Consider the following 26,622-nt stretch of genomic DNA (forward strand, 5'->3'; position numbering starts at 1 on the left):
AGGGTGAGCTAATTTTATGGTGCAGAGGAGCAGAGCATTGTTGACTCACTAACAAATAGCAGTGCGGATATCAGAATAAGAGGGTTTAGGCGTGTTGCTTAGGGATATATAAAGGCAATATATATGAAATATAAATCATTCTCTCTCTTATTTATTTTGTAATTAAGTTCCCAGGTTCCACTTGTTTCAGTTTAGCCATGTACAAAATGTTGTTAACTAATTTGCTGTTGTTGGCCAGTGAATCAAGATCTCTTCCTGCAGCAAAGGCCGACCACCATTACAGCAGTTCTCTGCAGTAGTGGAAGTGAGTCCTGTAGTTGTTACAATCCTCCCCAATAACCTGGGTTAACATACCTCACATATTTCATGCAGTTGCTGGATGCTGCGGTGTATGTACATACACTCTACTTTCTGAGGAGGACAATGGTAATTACCATATTCTCTGCCCCCATTCTCAAAGACTGTTGCTTTAAATAGAGGTTAGCCACCGTATTTATTTGCAAGACTGTCTGTATGTATTCTGCATGTGCCTCATCATTGATCAAAATGTAGCTGTGAGACAGAAATCCAATGCATATCCCAGAACTGTATCACAGGCAATCAATCCCTCGGATGCTGTGGCTGACACAGGGCCTTCAAAGTCACAGAAGATGGTCCAGTAGAGTTACACAAGCAGAAGAGGTAGGCTTACATTTTTTTAAGCTGCAGCATATGCATACCACATTTTAAAGCCCCTAGTTTCATAATCCAAAGAGAAAATAAAATGCCTTGATGCTTTCTGTTTTATTAACAAAATTAACTCACAGAGAAATTCAACGAATAGACATATTGCTTGTTAATCTTTTTATTAACGATCTTTCCCCTTTACAAGCAATATACATCTAGTTCTGCAGGAATCTCTATTCCACAGATGAATGCAACACATTAGATTATAATTTCATTTCTTGACGGAAAACCCATAAGTGGGCATTACAGTGATTCAGATTATGCAGTATGGATGATTCATATCTTTTTCTTTGTGCTTGACAAAGCATCAAAAATAACAAAGTGGCAGGTGAGCTCTACTCCAGCACTTGACACAAGTCTTGCTTAGGCTCGTGAGCCATAGTATGCCTTGATGTGACTGTTCCTTGGGCTGGCAAAGCCATGACCATGAACAAAGAGAGGCACTGCCTTAAAGCAGGGACCCATTGAAATCCCTCATGGGAGAATGATGGATCACATCAGAGTCCAAGAAGAGCGTGGTAAGGAATCTGAGTTTGACTACAAGTCAGTCACTTATATCTCCCTGTGAGCTGCGACGCTGCTCAGGGTACCCCTGAGGTGCACCTCGGGGTTGACCCCTCAGGGAACAAGCTTATCTGTGGACAAATGCTGACAAGGAAGTAGGGTGAGTAGTTCACGTTAGGGGGTATTTTGGAAGAATGCAACTGGATTTAGAACCTGCCCCCCAGACCCTGGAGTAAGTCTTCTCTGAACCTTGCCATTCTCAAGCCTTTAAATAAAGCACCATTTCTATTCTAGCACATCCTGTTGAAATTGTGTTAAATTGACTGATGATTAAATGCTGATTAAGTGCTGTTAAAAATCATACAATCTAGCCTTGTTATTTACAATAAAAGTAAAAAATAAATCCTGAATTGCTGCTACATTAAAGTCGTGTAAAGTCTAATTCCATAACAACCATGTGACAAAGCTGCATGTCATTATATGGATTTATCTCAGAGTGCAAAATGCAAGATTCCCATGGATGATACATCTTCATTGACATCTGCATGTGCTGAAACTCATCAGTTATTGTTTTTCCACTCCTAATTATTTGCTCCATTAATCTGTTCACCTCAGTGCTCAGTGCTTTCTGATGGTTGTTCACTAACAAGCCAGCTGAATAAATTTCCCAAATCCTCATAAGGCCAGAAAGCCACATTTGTATTTGTTTAACTTTTTCCTTGTTGAACATAGCACGGGGACATATTTTCAACAAATGCCTTCTGTGCTTCTCAGATAACTCGCGGCCTTGCTGCGGTGTTCAGTTACCTACAAAAGCCATTTATTGCCTCATGCATTCCTCCAACATGGGCATTATCCCTTAAATAATTCACACTCCATTGTGTCTTACTGCCTGAGCTGCAACCAATATAAAAGATATTTAAGGACGGTCTTTACATAAAGCTCACATAATTTCTTATAAGCACAGTTGAACCCTCTTATGGAGTCAGGTTTGCTTCAAGAAAACTCCAGCTCAGCAGGAAATTTACAGTGTCATGTGTGAACTGTTTTCCTCATGATTTGTTTCCGAATCATGAGGAAGAACATCTTCAGTGCAAGCTGCATTGTTACAGGAGCATATACAGGCAGTTAAATCACATTTATCTCCTTGATGCTCTCGTGATTTGTTTTTGTGTTCCCCCCCCACCTTTTTTTTTCTTTTTTTCTTTTTTTTTTTTTTGCATTTACAATTGGGGCCGAGCAGATGGCAACGGCTCAGCTTGCTGTAATATACCCATAAAATAAGCAAAACTGTCAGTGAGCCTTCTCTCCATCAGGAGTTTATTTCACTTTCAGGAGGATTTTTCTTTGACAGGAATGAACCTCAAAAATTGTGACTTTAGGAAGAAATGAATAGAACTTAATGATTCTGCAGTTCTTTTTGAGTTCTCTGTAGCGCTTCTTGTTTAGGGGAGGAAGGTGGTACTTTGGGATTTTCTCCTCCACAGGGCATTGCATTCTGACAAAACTTCTAGAAATTCCTCATTTTTTCTGCTTTTGCTCTTTTGTCATTAAAAATGTTTTTTTGAAAGTATGGAGTGGCAGGAGGCTATCATAGAGACATCAGAAGTGCATGTGTTCGAGACTTGACAGAGCCAATGACATAAGTAACTGTAATCTCATTAAGTTCTTCTCATCAAGTTCCAAAACAAACCAGCACACCAAACAAACAAATAAACAAGAAAAAAAAATAGATTTTTGCTCCCATAGGATCTGAGGTAATTCCTAATTATCTTATGAAATTGTAACTAAGACCTAGAGATGATGGAGATCTGTTATTTCCCAGAATGTGCCAGCATAAACAACCCTTTTCAGATAGACAGTAAGGACAGGCTTTGCCCCAAAACATGATCTAAACAGAAAACACAAGTTAAACACATTTTAATTTTGCTTTTTTCTTCCCTAAAGAATGATGGCATAAACTGCTGAAATGATTTGCCTGACACCACACACAAAGACCGAGGAAGAGCTGTGTCTGAAGCAGAGCTGCAGGCAGAAAACCTCCTGAGCCACAGTTCAGTGCATCACCCACAGTTCATCCTTCCTTTTCAGGGCACTACCATGTAATAACATATTATTCAAAGTTGCTGACAAGTCTGAATATCTCTTTTTCTTACAAATGGAGCAGTGGCCATTGGCAAAAGGTAATAATAGCACTGGACAGCAAAGATTATAACTGCCTGTGCCGTACACTGTGCTACACATTTTGTCTTTAAAAGCTCCCTTGGAGAAACACATACAAGAACACAAAGGAAGCTGAAATCTGACCTGTCTATAATTTATAGTACTCATTATATTTTGGGGACAGCCATCTCTTGGTAAAGGTAAGTTCTTTTATTTATAGGCAGAGGCTGCTCATGATTTGCATGCTAATGCATTCACATCTGCAAAGCCTATAAATTAGCCTCCAGCTCATTATGGCAATGCCATTGTCCTACTTGCCAGTATGTAAACTGATCCCAAATGTTTCATATGTCCGCAAAATAAAAACAGCCTGAGGGAAGAGCTTCACCACTGCAGTAGTAGCACACAAAAAAATGTCCCCCTTTCCCCCTCCAAAAAAAAAAAAAATCACCATAAAATTACTGGAGGAGAGGAGGAAGCCACTGAGTGTTTCAGAAAGATGAACACAAAAGCCTAACACTCCAAAACTCAAGAAAATGGAGTGTTGTTGCTATGTTTTGAGGTGCTAATGCATCAGTTCAAACAAAAGGATGATTTTATGGCAGCTTTTTAATAGGCTCCCAAATAAAAGTATCTTCATAAAAGATTAAGTCGCTTGGTTGTCAAACTGGTTGCATCCTAATGCGTCATGCAGGAACACCCCTGTTATTATTAGTGTTTAACTTCTGTCTGAGCCTAGCTATCTGGAACTGACACTGAGGTCCTTGTTCTGTGCACCTGATAAAGGCAGTCCCTACTTTCATAGTCAAGAGTTTAGAATTATGTCAAGATTTTGCTCCTTCATTAAGCTGACAAAAAAAAAAAAAAAAAAAAAAAACAACAAACAACAACAACAAAAAAAACAGTGTGCAGTGCAGACGAAACAGGCACACGCGCATGGCTCACAGTCCTGTCCGGAGGTGTGGATGCCTCCTATATCAATTCACTTTGTCAACGTTAATCGGATTGTACAAGACCACTTGCTGTACAATAAGTGTTCAGCTGCTAAAGGCTCTTCATGCTCAGCTTTGCTGCTGCAGGTAAGGTGAAGAGTAGTCCCACCTGATCTCAGATACACTTCCACCCACTCTTGTAACTTCCATTTGGTTATTTTTAACTGTGCTGAGGCACACACATGTGCCCACCCTTTAAAAAGAGAAAAGTGAAACCCTTATAAACAAACCCTAAACCCTTCCCATATCATTGGAAAGATCTTAAACCAGGTGCAGTGATAGAGCGGCTGTCAGCAGGCTCTTACCCACTGCCCAGACTTGCCTCTGCATTACCCTTCTGCATGCATCACCTGGCCTTTTCATCTCTTCCTCTTAGCCTCTCTACCCACTCTTTGCTGGCTGTAGAGTCCCCAGAGACCTCCATTCTTCACTGGCCTACCACTAGAGGTAGATGACCATATCTGAGAACAACGCCCGACAAAGGAGAACTTTGACTGAGACTTCAGAGCAGGAAGGGACAAGGCTTCAGGTCATGGCACAGATGTGATGTCAGATTCAGGATCCAGATGTACCTGCATGGGAGAGGTACCTTAAATTAATTTCTTTGTTGAATTCTGGTTCATAATAAGAGCTGGTTATTTATTTATTTACCTGTAAATCTCTTGTTTGTCACAGTAGGTTGCGGAGTACTGGAAAAGTAGGGCTCTGCATGAGTCACAACCCAGAAAAAAGCTCTGCCAAGAACACAAATCACAGCACTTTGCAGCCCAGCCCAGGTGATAAGCATCAATGTTGTTGTCTTCATGTTGTCAGTCTTATACTGCCACGAATGACAAGATTCACTGTGATGTATTCAAAAGGGGCTGTAGGTAGGGATATATCTTCATTTAATTTTCATATGTATGTCTTTTCCCTACTACCATAAGCAAGGGGAAATATAGCATAAAGAGAAATAACTACTTCTTTAAAACAGACATAGGAATATAGAAAAGAAGTTGACACTTTTAAATTCAGGGTTTTCACCTCAATTCTGTTCAACCGTACTTCTGATCTTGCAAAGAATTGCACAAGACTAGATCCAGCTCTGAGGCCAAGAGAAGGTTTATACATCTGCTGTATAAGCCACAGCCATGTCACCCTATCTTTTGCAAGCAGGACAATCCCACTGAGCTCTGTGGGACCTTGCTACCTATGCTACTCATACAAATCATGGAATTCATTGGACCTCGCTGTTTGGACTCCACTGAAAAGTATAGTACCAGTGCTGAGACAAGACAATTCCCCTCTGGTTTCTAATTGCATTCACTGTCTATAAATGGCACCAGCCCCTTTACAACACTGTGTGGGAAGAAAAAATCTCAGTTACATTTTTTTATTCAGATCAGCTGTAATAAAGCCTCTTTCCCTCTCTCCTCTGCCTATTGTGCTTTTCTTTAAGCTTTTGCTGAACCTACATTTTGGACCTAGCTCCTTCACACTTTGTACTACAGACATCCCAGGATGTTTCTTCACAAATGATGGCAAGTAAATGCATGCAAAAGTAGAAACAAGCATTCTGCAATGACGGTTTAAAAACAAACATTTTCCTCTGTGTGTATTTAACACTTTACATCTCAGCCATATGTTCCTCCCCTCATCAATTTGCCTTTTAGATTGTTCTTTAACACTTGCCTATTTTCTTGCTCCTGCAACAGAAGGGAAGTTGATCTTTCATTTGTTCCGCAAATATCCCTTATTGTCCCGGGTTTTATTACCCCATCTGTTATTGTGTGATCACTTGAAATCTCTTGTGGTCTCACTTTTCCAACTGATCACCCTGTACTACAGGTTATATTTCAATTTAATTGCTATCTACTGTATGATGTATAAACTAAAAGGAGAGGAGCAGAAAGATGAGGATGTTTTTCCCCTGTCTACCATTTGTCTGTTCCTGTGTAAGCATACATCGTCAGTGCTTGCTTATTATTGGTGACAACATTTAAGCTAAATCCCTCATCTCCACTCTTTTCAACTCAAAACTGATAGTTCCAGCTCAGTGTTTACTACTTTAAAAAGCAAAAGTGTTTACAGAATACACTCACCAACACTTGAGAGAAATAAGCTCACTTCATGAGCTAAAAAAACACTTCCCTACAGCACACTTGTCAAGATGGGAACTTTCCCCTTAGGCATGGTGTTTCCCCTTTCTCCTTCATCTCTCCATCTCCCAGCCTTCTCCTACTGCTCCTAACACTTTTACTCTTGCTCATGCATGGTTGTGTTAACTCTGTATATCTGTATATTTTTAAAATTATTTTCCCTACCATTCTTTTAGATATTTATAGATACTATCTTCTGCAACACCCTCTTTCATCTTCCTGCACTCAGATACTTCTATCAGAGCAAGAAGTTCAAGAGAGATGCTCTCCAAATCAGAGGTACAGTGCTGTTTCTGCACGGGGAAGTAGATCCTGTAAGGATGGTTAAGCTGAATTGAAGGTTTTGGAGCTGAATGAACAGAGATTTCTGCTATCTGTCCAGTGCTATGAGAGAGAAAAAACAGCATTATTTATAAGCATTGTTTTGCATAATAGAATAGCAAAATGGGTCAATGCCAGGAAGGAACAGAGGCATCTCCTGGTGCAACAACGCTTGGGAGAGAATGCGTAAAAGACAGCACGCCTGACTTGCCCCTTCAAATAATGACTCAAAATCTTGACATTCATGCATGCCGAGTGAATCCAGTGCCACGTCCACATGTGCTGCTAATTTGGTTTTGTGATCCCTCATTTGAGCATGTACTTAAAGACCAGACTGTCTCTTAGAAATCAGGCCTCGGTGGACTGAGCTATTGGATGAGTCATTTATAAAAGCTAAACAGGGTCTTTAATGTGGAGCTGTGCAATGAAATGTACCCTGTCTGGTTCTGGATATGCACATGGAGATTAAATTTATCCCAAAAGCTCCTGATGGTGCTGCTGGGAACCAGGACAGCAGTTTACAAGAGCTGCCTGTGCTGAGGCTAAAAAGAGCAAAAAAGATGACTGTCTTCTACAGTGCTGTGTGGGCAGACCTGGGATGTGCGTGGCTTTACAGAGGAGAAGGAAAAACTGAAGGCAGGAAATACGGGTTAATGCAAGGAAATGCAAATATCAGTAAAACAGAAAACTTCTGTAAATTTATTTTTCCTCAAAACATTTGAATGATACACTCATTCTGGATTTGACTCGACCTTTCCTCAAAGATATAAATTTATTTAAAATATAAAAGATATAAATTAAATACATATATTAAAAGTCTTGGTGACAAGAATGGACTGCAGGATAGAACGAACTTGTATCCATGTTCGCAAGTGCAGATTTCCCCGTGGAAGGTATAAAGGCACAAATACGGTGTGGGTGTCCGGCAGGCCTGTCGCCATCAGGGAGACGGACTGACAGACGCTGCTCTTCACTGCAAAGGGCCGAGTGAGGCGAATTCCAGTTTGGGTTCCAGGTCTTTGATTTCGGGGCAATCAAGCACGGGATGACCGACTTCGTGGCAACGGGCAGGCCAGGAGGGCTCCTCCGAGCTTCGTGGAGCTGCCTGGGAGGCCCCGAGGCCTCCAGCAGGCCGCCATGCCTGGGGGGGTTTAGGGAGGAGGTCGGGGACGCCTCAGGACGGCCGGGGCTGCCCTCCCGGCCCCCGGTCCCCAGGTTCTGGAGGAGTTTCCTGCCCTCTGGTGGTAACAGCCATCCCTGAAGCACGAACCCCGTTTCCTTCAGGCGCCTGAAGCACGAACCCCAGTTCTCCCAGGCTTTGTGCCGTGCGGCCGTCAGGTAGCGAGGACACGTGCATCGCCTCTTCTGTTCGTGTCAACAGGGGAACTGCCGGAGAAAGCCCAGGTCTCACTTAAACAGAGTTCCAGATCTGAAGCCAGCTCTCAGAGTAACACAGAAACCTGATGGTGTCCCTGTAGATCAGGCTGAGTTGCAATATTTGCGTTTCCAGGTTTGTGTTTGGTATTGCACAAATATGACATTTTCCAAAACAAGTCTTCTCTCAACTTATTTGAAGTGAATACATAATTCAGAACAAATATGAGCATGCTGCTCTGCAAGAATTGGTAAGCCTTCCCTGGACCTCTGTGAGTAAATAGGAAATGTTAAAAACAAACAAACCTAAAATCAATGAAAACCTGCAAACCCTCATGTATAAGCATACACTGAACCATGGGTTTTCATTGAAGGGGGATTCAAAAAGAAATATTGGCAACTCTGGAAAGTAATTTTCTCATGCTGGACCAAGTTCCCGTTCCTGAAGCAATAGTTTCAGTGTCAGCTGGGCAATTCCTAGGACTTCATTGCCACAGTTTAGCATCATGCACAAACATGATCAGTTTGCAGCCTTGGAAAAGGACTTACAGACAAAACCTAAATTAGCATGCAGGTCAAAGATGATACAGTTCTTTATTTTATGCTTTCCTTTTTTATGTTTTGCAAATACAAATGAGAGGATGAGGTAAAGAAGGAAACATTGCAGTGAAAAGTCTGTAGACCTTGGATATTCTGTGGACATGATCCAAATGAACCTGAGGCCTCTAGAGAGCTCTGGGGTAAAATCCCAGCCACCAGGGATTCTGTCATTTCCTTTAATAGAGGCAGAATTTCATCCAGTGCAACTGTAAAATAACACAGAGGCGTCTGCAGAGCTTAAGTGCAGAAAACTTGAGTTGCTGAGTCAGTGACCTCACAGGCATCTTACTGACCATCTGCATGGCAACTAAAGGCACAGTGTGTGCCGAAAGAGGAGGACTCTTTACTGTCCTTGTATTTATATGATTTTAGGTCTTCCCAGGCAGATGGAGTCACCTAAGATGTCTCATGCTGGAATGAGAGAGTTAGTCAGCCTCTGTGGGCCATGCTGATGTTTTTGTGCTGCTCATCCAACCTGGTATTTTCACAAGGCGTTTGAAGCAGTTTCAGTGGCACATCAATTGCACAGAGCCAGTTTATTTCAGTAGCGCCAGCCCCAGATGAGTTTCTAATGTAAGCTGAATTCAGCCAAGAGCTACTGACAAAATCTCTTCAGAAAAATTGCTTTCTTTTAAATTCAGATAATGGCAACATCTCAGCAGAGATAAGGAAAGAAAAATTTGATTTGGAAATGCTGCTGGAGTGGTTGGTATGGGTTACACTACCTCGCATCCCCATCCTGTTTTATGGCTTGAATGACTACCTTGTTTTGGTGATGCTAATTGGTGTCTAAATAGAGGTCTTACCACTGTAATGCCTGAAGAAAGATTAAGTAGAATTAGGGCACTTGAAAATTGAGGAAAGTGAGCATAAGACGCTGGTGAAGGACAACACCCATAAATTATAAAATAATTGTATTTACAACAGGTATTCAGTCTGCGGACATTATTTCTTCCTAAAGGCTTTAGCTGAGAAGTAAACAGGCTAGGAAAACTGTCCAGATAAAATGGGAAAAGGAAGGGAACCCCAGCCCTGAAGGGACCCTGCTGTGCCCCACAGCTGCAATGTAGGGCAGAGCAGCGACCTCAGCACCGTGCCCCCCCCCCGGGGCCCCCCCCCCCCCCCCAATGCACCCTTGGGAACCAACCTGCAGATTCCCACCGCCCCACTTCAAAGCCACCCATGAGAACCCATCTGGACTGGAGCTGATCCCTGACCTTCACTCAGCTCTGCCTGGTTTTCTTTGATAGCTTGGTGAATGATTGCCAGCAGTGGTGAATGATTTACTCTGTGCACAGCACCATCTACTAGAGGGGCACATCCCTTGTTATGCTGCAGAGAAAAATAATGCTATATAGTCCCAAAGATTATGAAATTATCTGATGACTTGCATAATAAATGACTAAATGTAACGATAGTGGCTGTGAAAGAGGCTTATGAATCCTGTTCTCAGTGCTAAAAAAAAAAAAAAAAAAAAAAAAAGACAAAGGTTTAGATTATCATAACTACAGAACTCATAACTGTCTTCAGAGCTGAAGGTAACATATATTTGACAGAGGAGCTTGATCTAGAGTGCCCAGATAGAATCAGTTATTTCTAGTCATTTAGTAAAGCAAACCTTCAGTTTGTTTTGATACGTATTGGGCATCTTTTCCTCGTGATCATAGGACTATGTGCTTTTCATGCATGTATCTTCGCAGCACCATAGAGCTGACTACAACCATCTGGTCTCTGTGCTTATGCTGGCTACACAAGCTGGAGGTGACAAAAACTACATATGCTGCTGGAGCTGCTTATTTTGCTGCAGGAGGCATGGCTTTATTAATTTGCTAGATTTTCTCACTGCTAAATCGAAGTAACATTGGAACCGAATGCTGATAACTTTGCTGACTGTGCTGTAGGCCCTTGGTAAACACTAAAATAAATCTTTCGTATGCTGTCTTGCAGCTTCACATGGATTTGGTAGCTGGCTTTTCTGTTCCTTGTATGTCATCGTAGAGCCTGGTGGTTATACCTCCTCACACGGAGCGACACTTCCATCAGTAGTACCCAGAAATGCAAAGGAGCATAAGGGGAATTTTCACCTTAAGCTACTCCCACTCTGTGAATGTTCAGTGCTTAACCACAGGCTTTAGTGGCATACATAGAGCAGGGCCACTAGAAGACAAGACATGAAGCACGGGTAAGAAGACTATACTCTGGTCTCCAGTGAAGAAGCCAGATATTTGCAACCAAAAGGGAACATTGATTGCATTTCCCTCCTCATGGGTTCACTGGGGAGCGGCAGGACAGGCCATGGTGGCTGCTGATGCCAGAGGAGGGCTTGGTGGGCTCAGCGTGATGTGACACAGTGGGGCCAGGCTGCCCTCAGCACCCAGTGGGAGTCTTCTCATTGTGACCCTCCAGACACCACTGCAGGGGCATACGCTGTCTTGGGGAACCAATTAATGTTACTAATAAACCTGGCAACCAGCTCCACGTGCATTTCTGAACTGGGGAAACTCTCTAACTTCTGACCTTGTAATAAAGTGGGCAGTTTCCTGAGCAGTGCATTCCTGCTCTGTTTCTCACAAAATGGATGAAATTTAACCTTGCATCTCTTTGAACGGTAGAGAACAGCTCTTATTTTTTGTACTAAGGAAAAAAACTTCTGTACCTCCTTCTGAGTGCTGCTGATAGTGAGCTGCTGGAAAATCACCTCTCAGCACTAAACAAATAAAATTCTGCTATAGTTACAAAAAAAAAGCTAGTTCTGCCCTTCTGCTCTATGCAAATATTATGTGTTGAAGAATTATGCATGCTGGTAGATTAAGCAAAATTTATTTCCAGCTCTATTTGGAATGAACAGTGAGCGTGGATGTCAAGAACAGATGAGGAAGACTGTTTTGGCTGCTGTGTGCTGCCAATGATTCAGCTGGATTTGAGAAGGACCAAGTTGTGGTAATCAAGGCTTCAAGAACAATACGCAGGTAGTTATGATTTGAATTGGTATTGTATGGAAAAAGTGGTAGGAACTGAAGGGTGAAAGGGGAGTTACGAACAAAAAGTACAGAGGTGACAAAAGTACAAAAGAACAAAAGTGTTTTTGTGTATATATATGTACACAAATGCACACATGATATATACATATATACATATGTGCATGTTAATCAACCTTCATGTATATATGCATGCATATATGCATCTGCTTATTTATGTGTGTATGTATGTATATTGTTAAACCGTAAATTGATACCTTGTCACAATTCAAGTTAGTATGCAGGTACAAGCAAGCCATTACATTTTCCAGATAGGTGACTCAAAGACAGATTAGATTTTAAAACTATCCCTTCATTATTTTGCCAGACAATATAAACTTGACAGTAAAAGTCCTTGAGACAGTGAAGTCGTAAGTGGTCCTTCAACAGTATTCAGAAATGGAAATTCTTAAAAACATCAACTTAAAAATACCCTTTTTCGGTTTTCAGTAAAACAAGAGCTCATAGCTATATCCTTTTATTTGTACACTTTGGAAAGCCACATGCTGTGCAACAAATATGCAAATAATCTTTGAAGCTACTTTTAAATATAAATTATATACTTTAATTATCATTGACAGAATTAATACTTCTCACTGTCTGATTTTTTCTCTGACATTGTTTTAACAAGTTCATACAAGTACATACCTTTTAGGTATGCATAGCTTCTTTTTGGGTTTTCCTGGTAGGAACTTTGAAGAGAAGGCTGAGAGGGTTGGTGAAACTTCTTATGGTTTGAGGTAACCTGCCTGAGATTTTTGCAACTTCCCTATCGTCTTGTTTTGTTTCCAGCATCACAATCTACTCCCTGGCATTTGCCAGAAATCAATACTCATATGAGGTTCACCATCCCTCCCCACAAGACAACTCCTCTGAGTATCTTCTGAGGAATTGACATGGGTCACAATTTGAGCACGTTTGACATGTCCATGACAAAATTTGATGCAGTGCAATAAGACCTTAGCGCTCTGCATCTTCCTTGAAACCCACATAATCCACCCTACCCAGTAATCTTTTTCAGCCCTTCAGACCTCAAATATTTGCTGTCCTACTGACCTCGTTGTTGAAGCCTTGAAGCTGCTCTAAGACTCAACCAAATGTATGTGAGTTATGTGCCAAAAACACATGCATCCTGAACCCTGTGTTTGGCACGTCTGCTCATATGACAAGAGTGTGCATTGTTGCTGGACAGTGGGGTAACATGATGAGATGTGCGTAGATACTACTGTGGAGAACTGTTTCTCTCATGACCAAATTATTGAGCTTGCATTTATGTCATGTGGTGCGGAAACCTTCATTTTGGTCACCTCTTGGGTGCATTTCCAGATATGGGATGGGGAAATACCAGGGAATATGGCACAGGGGTCCTGAGTACCACTCCTGGATTGTGTCTCTGCGCTGTGCTTGTTGAAAGTCAAAGCACAATTGCAATCAAGCACTTGTTAGACAGCCATTAGGAACCAGGCATTTGTTTAATGCTAAGTTTAATGCCAGACAAGTGTTAGCTATGATGAGCTGTTTCCTTGTCAATAATGTCATGTTCCCATCCTCAAATAACACCTTTCTTTCTTCTCATTTGCATTAAAATTGTCCAAAACCAGGCAAGGAATTGACCACTTGAACTGTTAAGCAACATATTGTAAGTGTGCAGTACCTAAAGTGGCTAACACTATTCGTATTATTAACCTTAGGTAATGATGATCTGTCTTTATCCGGTGAGCAGAGAGGAGAAAAATGAGTTACCTGGAGAGAGGGCAGGGCTTGTGAAATACATCAAGAACCTGAAGTTTTTGCTGTGGCTATTTACAGCTACCAAGAAGACACCTGCAGAGGTGGTGAGAAAGGCAGAGAGACAAACTTTTGGGTTGTCTCAACATTACTGTGGGGTGTAATGTAGGGGTATCATGCAAAGGTCAGGTGTAAGGTAAGGGATCCACCATGTAGCACTGACAGCAGTCAAAACAAAAGTCAAAACAAGGCTTACATATACTGGGAACCTGAAAAGCAGAATCTGGTTTTGAACATGCCCCTAGCCAAAATGCAGCACTACACATTTTAGGACACCAATTTTCAGATCAAGCATATCGATGTGCCCTCACTCTATAGCCCTCTGAGGCGTCCATCCAAGTGGTTCAAGTGCCCCATGAGAGTCTTGGCTTTCCCTGTGCCTGGGTGAAAAGCCAGCAGGACACAGGACAGTGCCACCGGCCATGACTCAAAAGTGAGGTTGGACACGGGAGGGGAGCAGCTATCAAGGAGTTAAGCGCAGGATGGGGAGTGTAGGTGGACGGTGGTTTGTTTCTCGCTGCACTGAGGGAGCAGGGGCAGGGTGAGGAGCAGGACCCAGCCCCGTGCTCTCCTCTCTTCTCCTCTCCTCTCCATTCCTCCAGCTCCACAGGTTGCCGCCGCCACGCTTAGTCACAGGAATGTGGGTGGGACTCCCTCCTCCCCCAGCTCGCATTAAAACCCAGCTCAGACGGACAGACCGGCAGTCTCTCTTCTCAGAGGAGCGTCCCTACGACACCCCACCCTGCCCTACCGGCGAAGCTCGGGCTCTCCAGGTACCCCCGACAGCCAGGCAGGATGGTGGTGTGCAGCCTCGCCTGCTGGAGGTGCCGGTGGCTCCTGCCCCTGCTGCTGGGCCTGGCCATCATCATGGGCATCATCGCGCTGGCGGGCAGGGGCTGGCTGGAGTCGGAGTCGGAGCCCTACGTGCACCAAGCGTCGCTGTGGGAGAGCTGCACGCGGAGCGAGCAGGACATCAACTGGAGCTGTGAATCCCTCATGGACTATGGTAAGCGGGGAGCCCGCGAGTCCGCCCTCCCCTGCGTGGGACCCCCGCAGCCGAGCTCCGGCGGCTGCACCCTGGGGGAGCTTTGGCTGCAAAAAGAGTTGGTTCTGCAGGCGGTAGGAAAAACAGCGGTCCCGACACTTCTGTGGTGGTGCAGCTGCTCGCTGGGATGGGGTTTTCCGGGCAGAACCAGTACCAGCACTGTCTCGGCGCTTAAACGAGCAAAGAATCAGCTCCTCAGACTGCTTCAGAGCAGGCTTTTCTGTCAGTAAGGAGCACTTTTTTTTTAAAAGTTCTTTTATAATCAAAGTAAGAGAGCCAGCTGGCCACAAGTTCACTTTCTATCAGTTATTTGCAGGCTGCAGTGCCAGCAGCCTCGCCCTGCCGTAACCAGCTCCCTCTCGGCCTCGCCGATCGAACAGAAAGGGAAGAAGTGTTCACACAGGGCTTCCTGCGCACCTGGGCAGTAGCAAAGGTGCCTTCCCCGGGCCTCCAGAGAGAGGACCTTAACCCTGCCTAGCTGAGGGATGCCTCCCGACCTGCAGCTTAAAATGGCCCACTGTGGCTTTGCAGACAGAAAAAATAGTTCCCTATAAATACCTCTATTGCACTGGGACCTAAATCAGGGAATAATTGCGCCTCTGTTTTAACTTGCTTAGCTGCTTTTCTATCTGACATTGAACATTCTTACCACATACAGTTTCTGTTTCTTGGGGACTTTTTTTTTTTTTTTTTTTTTCCTAGCTGTGGTCTGATTACATCTGCTTTTCTCTCAAACAAAACATTTCTGGACAAATAAGCAGACCCGCCTTAAGATCCTGAACGAGGGTACCTTGGGGACTGCAGCTGGAGAGCTGGAAGGGAGCGTTGCAGCCTGCGCAAGTGCAGGCAGGGAGGCTTCCCTGCACAGATCCCCTGCCACCCGTGCACAGAAGGCTGCTGTTGGGACATTCATGCCTCTGCTAAATCCTCAGTGTTTTGCAAAAACACTGGCTTTGTTTTAAGGCCAGGTGATGGCTGTGCGTTTAACCGAAGGTGAAAGAAATCTGGCTGGTGGGTTGAAAATACCCATCTGCCCCACTACCCAGAGCAGAAAAGCTAGTGCGGGAGCGTGGCTGAAATCTGTGCTGCACCGAGAAGAACTGCTAAATCAGAGGAGCTGCTGAGGTTTGCTTTCTCCAGCAGTGACCCTGCCTCTCACGTCCCTGAGTGCCGATGGGTGTGTGCTTCGCTGTGGTCCTGAGCGTTCTGGGGCAGAGTGACTTTCTGCAGTTTTCTCTAGCTAGCAGGAAAATAGTATCCTTGACTTTGCTTATTTAACCTGAAACCAAAGCTTGTTTAAATCCTTGGCTTATTTAGACCAATTGGACTTTGCCTCTTCTGTAATTTTGAGGAAATCAATGCCACTGTCTTCTCAAACGCTATTTACATCTAGAGACAGGACGTAACATATGAGTTCATCTTTGATTTATTTTGTTTCCTTTTTTCTATGCTAATGCAATTAGGCTCAAAGTAGGTGAGGGCATTTACAAAGGAAAAAATGCCTAGCAGGCGTTTACAGCACTGCTGCAGGAAAATAAAAGCAAATTAATTGAGATGCATAACTTGTGTTTTGCATATGATAACTACTGTACTCTAACTACCCTGCACCTCTCCTGATGAGAAGAAGACTTCAGAGTGAATCTCCATTAGTAGAAAACTGCACTAGACGTTCTCTTAATTGAGCTGTGGCATGTATGCTAAGAAGAGAAAGAGAAAAAGCAGTTCGGTCACTTGTTTTAAATGGGGAAAAGGGGGCAGGAACAGACAAACAAAGTTTTGCAAATAGGAATGTCTCCTAAACTGAACTGCTTCTTAATGCATATTTACAGTCCACATAAGAGGGAAGAAGTGGAAAGGGAAAAAGAAGAGTTAAAGAATCATTTGGTAGGGAGGTGGGGAAGGATTTTGATTCAAGCTCTGTACTGGTTTGCATCTGGGAGATACCTGCCTGGCAGCATCTGTGTGTTTATCAACGTGTTGCAATGCATGGCTGCTGTACTGCACATAATATGACTCAAGATGACTTAGTTTGGACCATGGCAGGATAAAACTGTTGACTGTGTGTTTGAAACATATCAGCAAGCCATCAGATATGACAAGGATTGTTGGCAGCGTGGTTACTTGGAGAGGGTGTTTGCCTGCGTCTTTACAGTGATGAGCCTGTAAGGCTAGGAACAGTAATTGTGGGTGTGAATGTCCTCCCAGTCCTGAACGCCTGTACCCAGTGACTTTGGCTTGAATTGTCACTATAAAAGATGGGTGTGGATGTGTGCAGTTAAGGTGATCCCGAGGTGGTGAGCTCTTTCATATTACTAACAGCTGGTTGGTATTCATTAAGTACGCAATAGCCAACTTAGAAAAATGGAAGCATTCATCTGGAGCCTTAACAAGGGCAGAAAGGGAAAAGAAAAAGGTGGGACTTAGAGGTAGGAGCCCAGCCTCTGTGAATCATGTTTCCCTGCCACTGTGCCCCTGCTGCCAGAGGACTGGACTTTGATACCGCAGATATTGGTGAAACAGCAAGCGTGTGCCGAACTTGGCTGAGGGGCCAGGTAAAAAAAGGACGTCATGGGTACACTCAGTACACCCTCACCTCTTTTCAGGCATGGTTCTGTCTGACTTATGTTGCCAGGATGTGTTCTAGACAAACAAACTTAGAGTATCAGCTGGGTGAAGGCACTCAGAGAATGCTAATAGAAGAGAGATAGCAGTCGGCGTGCTTGGCTACACCCAGAAGACGTGTCCTGAGACTCCCTGGTGAAAGATCCCAGTGAGCAGGACAGGCTTTCCTCTGCTGTAAGCAACAGGGAGGCATTAGAAGCTGGAATCATATAGGATTTTGCCTCTCCTGACTTCCAATTGGAGTCAAATGGCTGAAACCAGGCTTTTATTTAAGTTCGGTAGCAAAACAATTGCTTTTTCTGGACTGCTAAAAACAAGGGAGAGCTGGGATCCCTAGTGTTAATTCCCAGCCAGCTCTCCTGGCAAGCCTGCAGTTCTGGGCTGCCCTGTGCTCACGATGGGTGTGCACATACCGCTCCTTCACCGCTCGTGTCGTCATGGAAATTCGCACATTATGCAAGCAAGAAAATATTACTCTCAGTGCTCTCGTTCTCACAGTCCAGTGTTGTTTTGTCAACAAAAGCATATTTTCTGGGCATTCGGTGCTATGAGCTCTCAACGCCAAATGAAAATTGTCACTGTGATTTATATACAGAAAACTGTTATAACTACAATGTGAAACTGCATCTCTTCTAAGCATGTCATAGTAAAAGCTTCTAGCCTAATATTCTAGTTATTCACAAGCTGACAAACTAGCTTCTGGTTTTGTAAATAATGAACTAAGATGAGAAGGGATTATTACTTCAAATCTGTACTGGTTCATCTTCCTGCTAGACTATTTTCTCAGTCCTTTTATTTGTTTCTACAGGGAAATGTAGATGTAAATGTCCTACCCTGTACAGCTTCCATCTCTTCCCTGTTGAGGCTGAGGCCCAGCCATATAAAATCAGGAAGGCCAGCTAACACTAAGGCTCTTGTTTTATTTTATTTTATTTTCCTTTATTTCATCCTATTACTGATGCTCACCACTAACTTTAAATAATTCTGATCCCTCCTAGTTATTCACATGCTAACATTTGCAGCTTAGCTCTTTTGCATAGTCACCATTGATGAAGCAGTATAATAAAACTCTCAACCCTTCCCAATAATTGTAGCCCTTCAGCCCCTGTACAGTTTTTTAATGTTCTGTAAACACCACCTAACTGATAATAAATACTTTTCTTCCCAGTAGATGCAAAGAGCTGAACTCTTCTTTGAGGCAAAGCTGACCTGGGGAATGGTAACACCTCAAACCGTGCCACTCTTCTGTTCTCCCATTCTTCTGTCCTCCTATTTATGCAGCCCCAAATTACTTTGGCATTATTGTTTTATTTCATAAACAGATGTCATATTTATGTCTGGGTTGAGTAAGAAATTGTCTCTCTGCCAAATGAAGGGACTTTCTATTTCTATGGAGAACATAAATTCTGGCAAAATCTCTCGTAATTACAAGGCTCTTCTGGGCACAAACCAACTGAACATTGGCGTTGATCTGTCTTTCTCAGACGGCAAACAGATCTCCACAGCTCTTAGGTGAGCAAAACCAGGGGAGACAAAAATCCTCTCCCCCCGACAGCCCGGAGCCGCAGGCGGAGGAACTGGAGGACAGAGGCTGGGTGCCTGCGGAGTCAAGGAAGCCTGTCATAATAACTGTGGGGATTATGAGGTTAATTTGGGGAGATTTCTCTTAACTGTACATAGCTACACTTGGCTGCTCTTGCAGTTTTTCCCACCAGTGCTAATGTGGCAGGCTGGCCGTTCGATAGCTGTTATCTAGTCCTGCCGAGAGCAGATCCCATCCATCACCGTGGCCAGCACCAATGGCTCGGTCTTATCAGCTCTTGTCAATATCATGCCGCTGATAACTGCTGCTGGAGAAGATAATCCAGCAGGAGAAGGAGGGAAGATGTGGGTTCACCAGCACTACACTTTGTTGCATGTGAGCACAAAAATTTTGTGAATTTCATAGTGGTGGTACCTGCTACCTTATCTGTTTCTGAAGATGTACAGAAGCTGGGTTTGATATCAATCTTCCTGACTGGATATCTCCTACAGCGACGTGTTGTCACCCATATTGCCAGAGACAAGCTAATAATTCACTCTGAGTGGAGCCAAGGCTGAGCTGTATCAAAAAGCTTGTTACCCTTGTGAACTAAGCACGGAGGGTCTGGAAATAGCAGAGCTAGCACTGAGGGCTTTCCAGCCTGTATCTCTTGCAGTCTTGTTTGTGTTGCAGCAGACTTCAAGGAGTCTAGCCTGCTGGTGTATTGCAATCTCTCCTGTATCAGGCAGATGCCAGGCTTGGTTTCCTGCTCTGTGCTAACGTACGTGATGCACTGTAGGGGAAGGTACTTTGATAACTGAAAGTGTTCCTTGCTGTTGTCACTGTTTTTGTTTGTTTTTATTTTTTCCCTTAATAGGGCAGATATTGATGAACACCATGCCTAGTTTGTTCAGTCTGAATCACTTTTCCTGGGCTGGCAGTGTGTAATGGCTAAATGCCCTTTTATATTCTTTATCCCTAAATAAATCCTGCTGTGGAGACAATGCCCAATACCTGCATTAGGTACGTCAGAGAAGATTTTGAAGGAAAAGATGATATCAGACCGGTGACATAGCTGTAATCTCCAAATGCCAGTGGGGCGTCCTCCTTCCCTCCTGCCCCTGCAGCACTCTGCTAGGCAAGGGGCATGAATCACGCCGAGCTGCCTGCAGGAGGTGTGGAGGCTGAGGAGAGGTGGTTTAAAAACATTTCACCGTCCTGAGTCCTGTTTCTCACAATAGCTCCAAGAAAAGCCTCTTCTTAGCCCTTTCTGTGCCAACCTGCCTTCAGGTGGTGGTGGTGTTGCATTCTCTGTCTCAAATTACTTTTTTTTTTTTTTTTTCTTTTTATGTAACAGCAGAGCACATGGGTAAAGGCAGAGGATCTAACTCCTTAGGAAAATGTTTGCGGTCTCACTGTCTTTTTCTTAGTTTTTACGCAAACAAGGACTTGTTTGACAGAGGCTACGTTAAAAAACAAGGTGTCTCCTTGTTTTGTCACTCCAGCTGTGCTGGGACAGACAACTCAGATGAAAGATATTTTTGGAAAATACTCTGGCCCAGATCTCACCGCTCGCTTTAAACCTACGTTAGAGGGAGCTCGGGATCTGGCCCTGGCTACATCTGAAAGTGTGCACGTTGAAACCTGTGCTATGCAGACACAGAGAGCGAGCTGTGATGACAGCTCACTGAAACCCAAGCACTGGAGGTACAGTTTGGGCCTCGTGGGCAGGTATCCTGCCTCCAGGCAGGAACACCTTTGCTGTTGTTTGCATGGGACTCACCCAAATTTCTGTCTAGTTTTTAAAGAGAATGAGGTCTGGCTGCAACGGGTGTCTTTTCAGAAACCCGTGTCACTGTGAAATGGGAATTGCTGGCTGTTGGCTGGAGGTTTTCTCCCCCTTGCTGTGCTGGTGCGTGGCAGGTGAGCTGCGAGCTCGGCTGGGATCAGGCCCCTCGCTCCCCTTCTGAGCCTCCCCAGCCCGCAGCTGCCCGATCCTGTTGTTGAACCTGGGCATCTGTGTGGTGCCCGGTCCCACCAAACATCGAAGTAATGACTCAAAGTAATGACTCTTCCACTTTACTTCTGACTCTGCTATTTCTTCTCCACCCACAGGTTTTAGCTTTTTCTAAATACTTTTGGCTGTGAATGGATACTTATCTTCAAAAGTATTCTCTTCCTCTTCATCATCTCTCAGCTTGGCTATTCCAAATCTATTTCTTTTTGGTCGTGCTAATTTTACTTCACATACATTATTCCTGTCAGAAACAAGCAGACAGGAAGCTGTATGCTGACAGCATTTTTATTTCCCAGCAGTTGTGGCTGTGCTTGTGGCTGTACCCTCTTGTCCACTCTCATACTTCCCCATGTGTGGAAGTGGTTTGTAAAGCTGTATGTCAAACAGGGCTCATAATGATAAAGTACATTCTCAGAGGAGTGTGCCCTATCTGCTCAGATGGCTGTGGGTCTCTTACAGATACTGAGTTTGGAGATGTTATCTCCATTATCATGCTACACAATATATCCCTCTTTTAAGTAGGACAAATTAGCGGGCAGGGAGTTCATCACTTCTTGTCCAGCGATGGTGCCTTGCTGCTCTGCAGCTGTGTGCTTTGGAGAAATCCCGGATTGCTTTGACACTGGGCATGCTTCTTACAGTAAAGCATTTCAACAAAGAAATGGCTAAAAGAAACAAGACTTGCAGTAACCTGCAGTTCAGTGCACCGCTGTGTGTGACACCTTTCTTCTTTTCTTTTCTAGGATGGGGGAGAGCAGCAGCTGCCACGTACCTCGTTGGCTTTGTGATCCTGGTCATCTGCTTCGCCCTCGCAGTCATCGCGTTCTCAGTGGAAATACTCCGTTTCAACTTTGTGCGGGGAATTGGAGGCTTGCTCTTTGTTGTTGGTAAGTCTGGGTGCAAAGACAAGGCTGTCCTAGATGTAAAACGGGCACCAGCAAAAAACACACTAGATGGAGCGTTCCTCATGAAATAAGATGCCCTTGTCTGGTTTACGATTCATTTTCATGGGAAAAAAAGGGAAGTTTGACTTTTGCTGAGAGGACAATGGTAAGGGAAGCTCCAGCAGACTTTCTCATTGGGCACTTTCCCAAAATTAGTGCACGGGAGCTAAACCAGCTTTGACCCTGCATGTCACATGCTAAGACTTCAGGACTGAGAATGACAGGTACTTTCCACCTTCCTGGGGAGAGGAGGAGCTGTGGTACAAATGGGAGGTAACTGGATCCACAAGGACCAGGGTGCCTGGCAGTAGGACAGGGCTGGTCTGGGCGTGCAGGTGAGGGCCTCAGCCAGGTGGCAATGTCAGCTGTAGCTGCCGCTGCCAGGTAGGTGGGGACCTGTCTCGACCAGAAGTCAGGCACCTCTGCAATAATTCAGGTGTGACCGTAGGACTGAAGCTAATCCGTACATATCTGGGAGGGCAACGCGGTTATCTCCAGGTACCGTTGTTTAGTGGGAAAAGTAACAACATTCATTGTCATTTACTCTTGGTTTTATTTTCTTTCTCTCCTCAGCTGCATTCCAGATCATAGGCTTGGTCATCTACCCAGTGAAATTCACAGAAGAAATCCCACTGATAGGAGATAATATGTTCAGCTGGGCCTATGGTTTTGGTTGGGCCAGCACTGTTGTTGTGATAGGTTGCGCTTTCTTTTTCTGCTGCCTCCCCAACTGGGAAGATGAAGTCCTGGGGAACATCAAGCCTACTTATTACTACTCCTCCCCAGAGAGAGCACCATACTTAAATTGAAAGATGAACTCCAACTACAATCAACTGTCAAAGCAAGAGAAGAGCACCTCTGCTCTCAATTTTGGTGCGATTATAAGAGACTGAAAGGAAAAAAAACAACACTTTATTTCTTCAGAGTATTTCTTACTAGCACTGGTAAAAAAATAGTAAAAACATTGGCATCTCTAAGCAAATAGCTTTTACTTAAAGTATTATTTATGTATTCTCACGTCAATTCTGTTTGGGTGGTTTACTTGCTCCTTTCCCTCCTAACTAATTGAGTCACCCTTATTTTATTCAACCATTTGCTTGTGAATAAAGACATAGGGTTTCAAGTCCAGAAAGGAGGGAGAGAGATTTTAAACAACCCACAAGGGGGACCTGCAAAATATTTTTTTATTATTTTTTCATCTCTAACAAAATTGCCTTAAATAAAACTAGGAAAAAAATGCAACCCTTCTAAAGAATGTTTTTTCTTCCACCAAAGTCAGTCCCAAGGAAGGAACTTTACTGAATCTATTACAGTCACATGCTGCCTAAGAATTTCTTCTCATTCCTGTTACTGGACTTTTTTGACTATTAACTGTATGAACTAAGGGGAAAATATATTTTTTTTCTCCTCCATCTGTTGCAGTTGGATGGAGATTTCCTCTAAAGCATGGCGTTAGTGTGTGTAATGGTGGCTAGTGTAACACTTAGTGGTGTTTTTGTGGCCGCGGCATTGCTTGTGGTGGAGACACATATAATTAAATATTAATTGTCACAGAGAGAAGCGATACATCTTCAGATGTTAAAGTGTGTACATTTTTACGTGGCATTTTGACAGATGCTGATTTAGAAAATACTTTTCAGTAGAAACATACACTGTTCTTTATGTCTGCCCTTTAAAAACTGCAGTATTTTAATTATCAGACATGCTTTGGAGGGAAACCTTAGCATAAGGTGTTGAAAACCTCCAAAAGTTTCTAAAACACACTATAGGTACTCCAGGGACTGGTAAGCTTGGGAATGTTTTGTGAGTCACTAGGGATAACAGGTATAAATAGGAAAGCAGTCTGTGAACAATATATACATGCAAACCTCATACAGATGCATGTCTCAGGGAGTAACCTGCTGGACTCCCAGCTTGTCTTTCTGGAGCTGGCGACTGCTTTCCAGTGAGACAGAGCCGTGTCTGTGTCCGTCATGGACCAGAGCAGCTTACAGTGTAATTAGCTATGGTCTGTAATCTTTGTCGGGGATTTCTTCGGCTGGGGAGGAAAGACTGCTTTCCCCTTATCATGAAGCCAGTACTCAGGAGATGGCAAATGCGTGGGTATGGTATATGTATTCAGGCACATGTACAAACTAGAGCTACAATGCATAAATCAGTATCCTGTAAAACTAAAGGAATGTGGGTCTAAGCTTTTTCAATGCCTGATGTATCTTGTATTATATGTTGCATATCATTCCGTTTTGTAACACCTCTTCTAATTTGGTAATTCTGCATTTTGTATGTGTTCCTGTTTTGGAAAGGCTGGGTGATGTCTTAACAGCCCTTGCAGGCCTATATTTTATAATTTTACAGAGTATAAACGCCTGCAGACTTCAGAACAGTGTTACAAGCTCAGTCAGTCATGGCATATACAATCAACTGTGTTTCTGTGATTCTTGCTGAAGAAGACAACTCGTGACAAATGTGTCTTTAAGAACACACTTTTTCTGTACAGTGGGGTGGGGGTATACTGTGTAGACATATCTGTATTATGAGTAACGTCAGTAAGTTTCTAGCGAATTCAAAATACAGAAGAGAATCTCAAGTCTGGAAAATCCTTGCACAGCTAAAGCTGAGAAGGAGAAAAGACATAAGAAAATGAACACCCTTCCTAATGGAAGGGAGGATGGTATGGTAATAGGGTTTAGCATAAAGTAAGTCTTTTGTATGTTTTTTATAAGCACTGTCATAACTTGTCAAAAAAAGCACAAATGTAAAATAAACGTGGTTCTGAATATACTGGGTAGGTGGAAGCATAAGCAGCATGTTACACAATTAAGATGTCTGGGAGAAAGCTGTTGCAAATAGTCATTAATTACTCTCAAGTGATACTAATGTATGTGGCACTCCTTTCAAATGTGGTGGCTTAATTAAAATTTTTTAATTGATAGTTGTAGAAACTTGGTGTCATTTGTGTTTCACGGATTCGATTCATAAACTCGAGAAAATAGCCATTCTTTTCTTCTCTTAATGTGAACATCAGTATCTGTTGGGTTCATAAAATGGAGCCAACGAACTCATCTATCCAGGAGGCACCAACTGCATTTTCCAGTCAAATAAGTTTGAGTATGCACTGCAAAACACATCTGCCTGCTTTGATCAGAAGCACCAGGCACAGCAAACTCTTGGCTAAGCCAAAACCTCTTAAATGCATCACGACTTCAGGAGGAACCCCAAACGTTCTAAGTACATTGTGGTCTACAGGAGGTCTCAGATGTGGGAAATATGTTCTTCGTAATCAAAATGCCAAATAACTTCCCTAATACTGATCGAGCACCTTCAGTAGGGAGACAAAAATGAAGTACTCACCTGGCATTTTCAGAGGAAGGCTGCACTTCTCCAGGGATTAAAAACCTTCTCATTTTTAACCTTATGTTATGTGTGGCCTGTAAATAGTCCTATGCTACTGATATTCTTTATTTTGAACAACTCTTTCTGACTTCATACAGGCCGCAAATCCAAGGTTGGCCACCACTGCATCAAACCAGCCTGGGGCTTCTCATTTCTGGAAAGACAGGTTCACCATTTTCCCAGCCTCTTTAGCTGCCCTTTTTCTTAAATGTCTCAGTTTTAAAACACACTTACCCTGAATTCTGGCTACTTTTTTTTTTTTTTTTTTTTTTTTTAGATTTTTTTTAGACTTTAGATTTTCCCAAATGCTCTGAAAACAGTTGGAGGGTTTGTGTGATGCCGTGATGCCCATCTTTTAACATGAAGAACATTTGTTCTCCTGCTTACCTAGCAGTCTTTATTCAGCTACAGCCTAATTCTGTAAAACTGAAAAACCCCACTGAGCTTCAGGCTGTACGCAGGCTGGCTCCTTCTAGCCCACCCATGGTGCAGAGGGAGATGCTCTGAGAAGCTAAGCACGCGTGGCTCTCTGCTCTGCTCAGGGCAGCAAAGAGCACTCAGCTCGTGTGACTGGGTGCCAGAGAAGGCTAACTCACCTGACTGGGGTGACTGAATGATTAAACCTCATGGACATGGGAAACAGTTGCCACACCCCACTGAGACTCTGTTTTCAGTGACTCACTTTTTAGACAATTCCTTCATGAGGCAGAATTCCTGAGAAATACTCATAAGGCCTTTACTTCCTGCATCTAAGGACTGTTGGACCCAGAATACATATATAAGTCAATACAGTATAGTCCAGATAATTTGAGATAACTTCTGTGTGTGTGCTTTAGGATATTCGCAACAGGCAAAAGAGCGGAGTACTGGTGCCACAATGCAGAGCAGTGGAGGGTACTGGCAATAAGGAACAGCAGTCTGAAAAATGGGATTTTCAGTGCCAGTAGGTGAGACGACACAGGTATTGAAATGAAACTGGGAGTTGATACTCACAGCAAGAATGAAACGTAATCAGTTGTGGAGGATGTGTTTCCCAAAGGCAAATATGATAAAAGGTAGTCCAAGGCATTCCCTGTACAGGTCTGCACCAGTGCAGCAAGCAGCATTTGTCTGGGGTTTGCTGGCATGCAAAAGTGTGGGCCGAGCTGCTCCAGCTATGGAGTTTGACATCCAGCAATTCCAGGCAAAAAGCCAATGCCTTCAAATTTTGCCTGTACACAATTATATTTAAATGACTTGGGAGTTGTCAGAATAGTCCAAAGATATATTTTTTTAATTATGATTATTTCTGAATACCTAAATTTAATAAGGCTGAATTTGTAATAAACACTGTAGTGGAAAACATGTAGGTGTGTCTAAAGCTTTACGATATAAATAATAAAACTGCAAATAATATAAATAAATTATAGTGTATGATAAGCAATATGCATTATGTGATATAAATAATGAATATGAA

General features: G+C 43.2%; 1 protein-coding gene across 1 annotated transcript; it reads left to right on the forward strand.

Annotated features, from left to right (window-relative positions):
- The first annotated feature begins 14,199 nt into the window (after positions 1-14,199).
- LOC118164796 (p53 apoptosis effector related to PMP-22-like) lies at positions 14,200-24,705 on the forward strand. The gene is made up of 3 exons (XM_035322545.1): positions 14,200-14,629; positions 21,573-21,716; positions 22,347-24,705. The coding sequence occupies exons 1-3, from the start codon at positions 14,419-14,421 to the stop codon at positions 22,580-22,582; spliced, it is 591 nt and encodes a 196-aa protein (XP_035178436.1). The 5' UTR covers positions 14,200-14,418; the 3' UTR covers positions 22,583-24,705.
- The last annotated feature ends 1,917 nt before the right edge of the window (positions 24,706-26,622 follow it).

This window comes from Oxyura jamaicensis, chromosome 3 (genome assembly GCF_011077185.1).
Source record: "Oxyura jamaicensis isolate SHBP4307 breed ruddy duck chromosome 3, BPBGC_Ojam_1.0, whole genome shotgun sequence".
In the NCBI taxonomy this organism is placed as follows: domain Eukaryota; kingdom Metazoa; phylum Chordata; class Aves; order Anseriformes; family Anatidae; genus Oxyura; species Oxyura jamaicensis.

Excerpts from the sequence above, each read along its gene's own strand:
- LOC118164796 (XM_035322545.1), top strand. The coding sequence starts at position 14,419 with ATGGTGGTGTGCAGCCTCGCCTGCTGGAGGTGCCGGTGGCTCCTGCCC. Across the intron at positions 14,630-21,572 it reads TGAATCCCTCATGGACTATG|GATGGGGGAGAGCAGCAGCT; the intron begins GTAAGCGGGGAG and ends TTTCTTTTCTAG. Across the intron at positions 21,717-22,346 it reads AGGCTTGCTCTTTGTTGTTG|CTGCATTCCAGATCATAGGC; the intron begins GTAAGTCTGGGT and ends TTCTCTCCTCAG.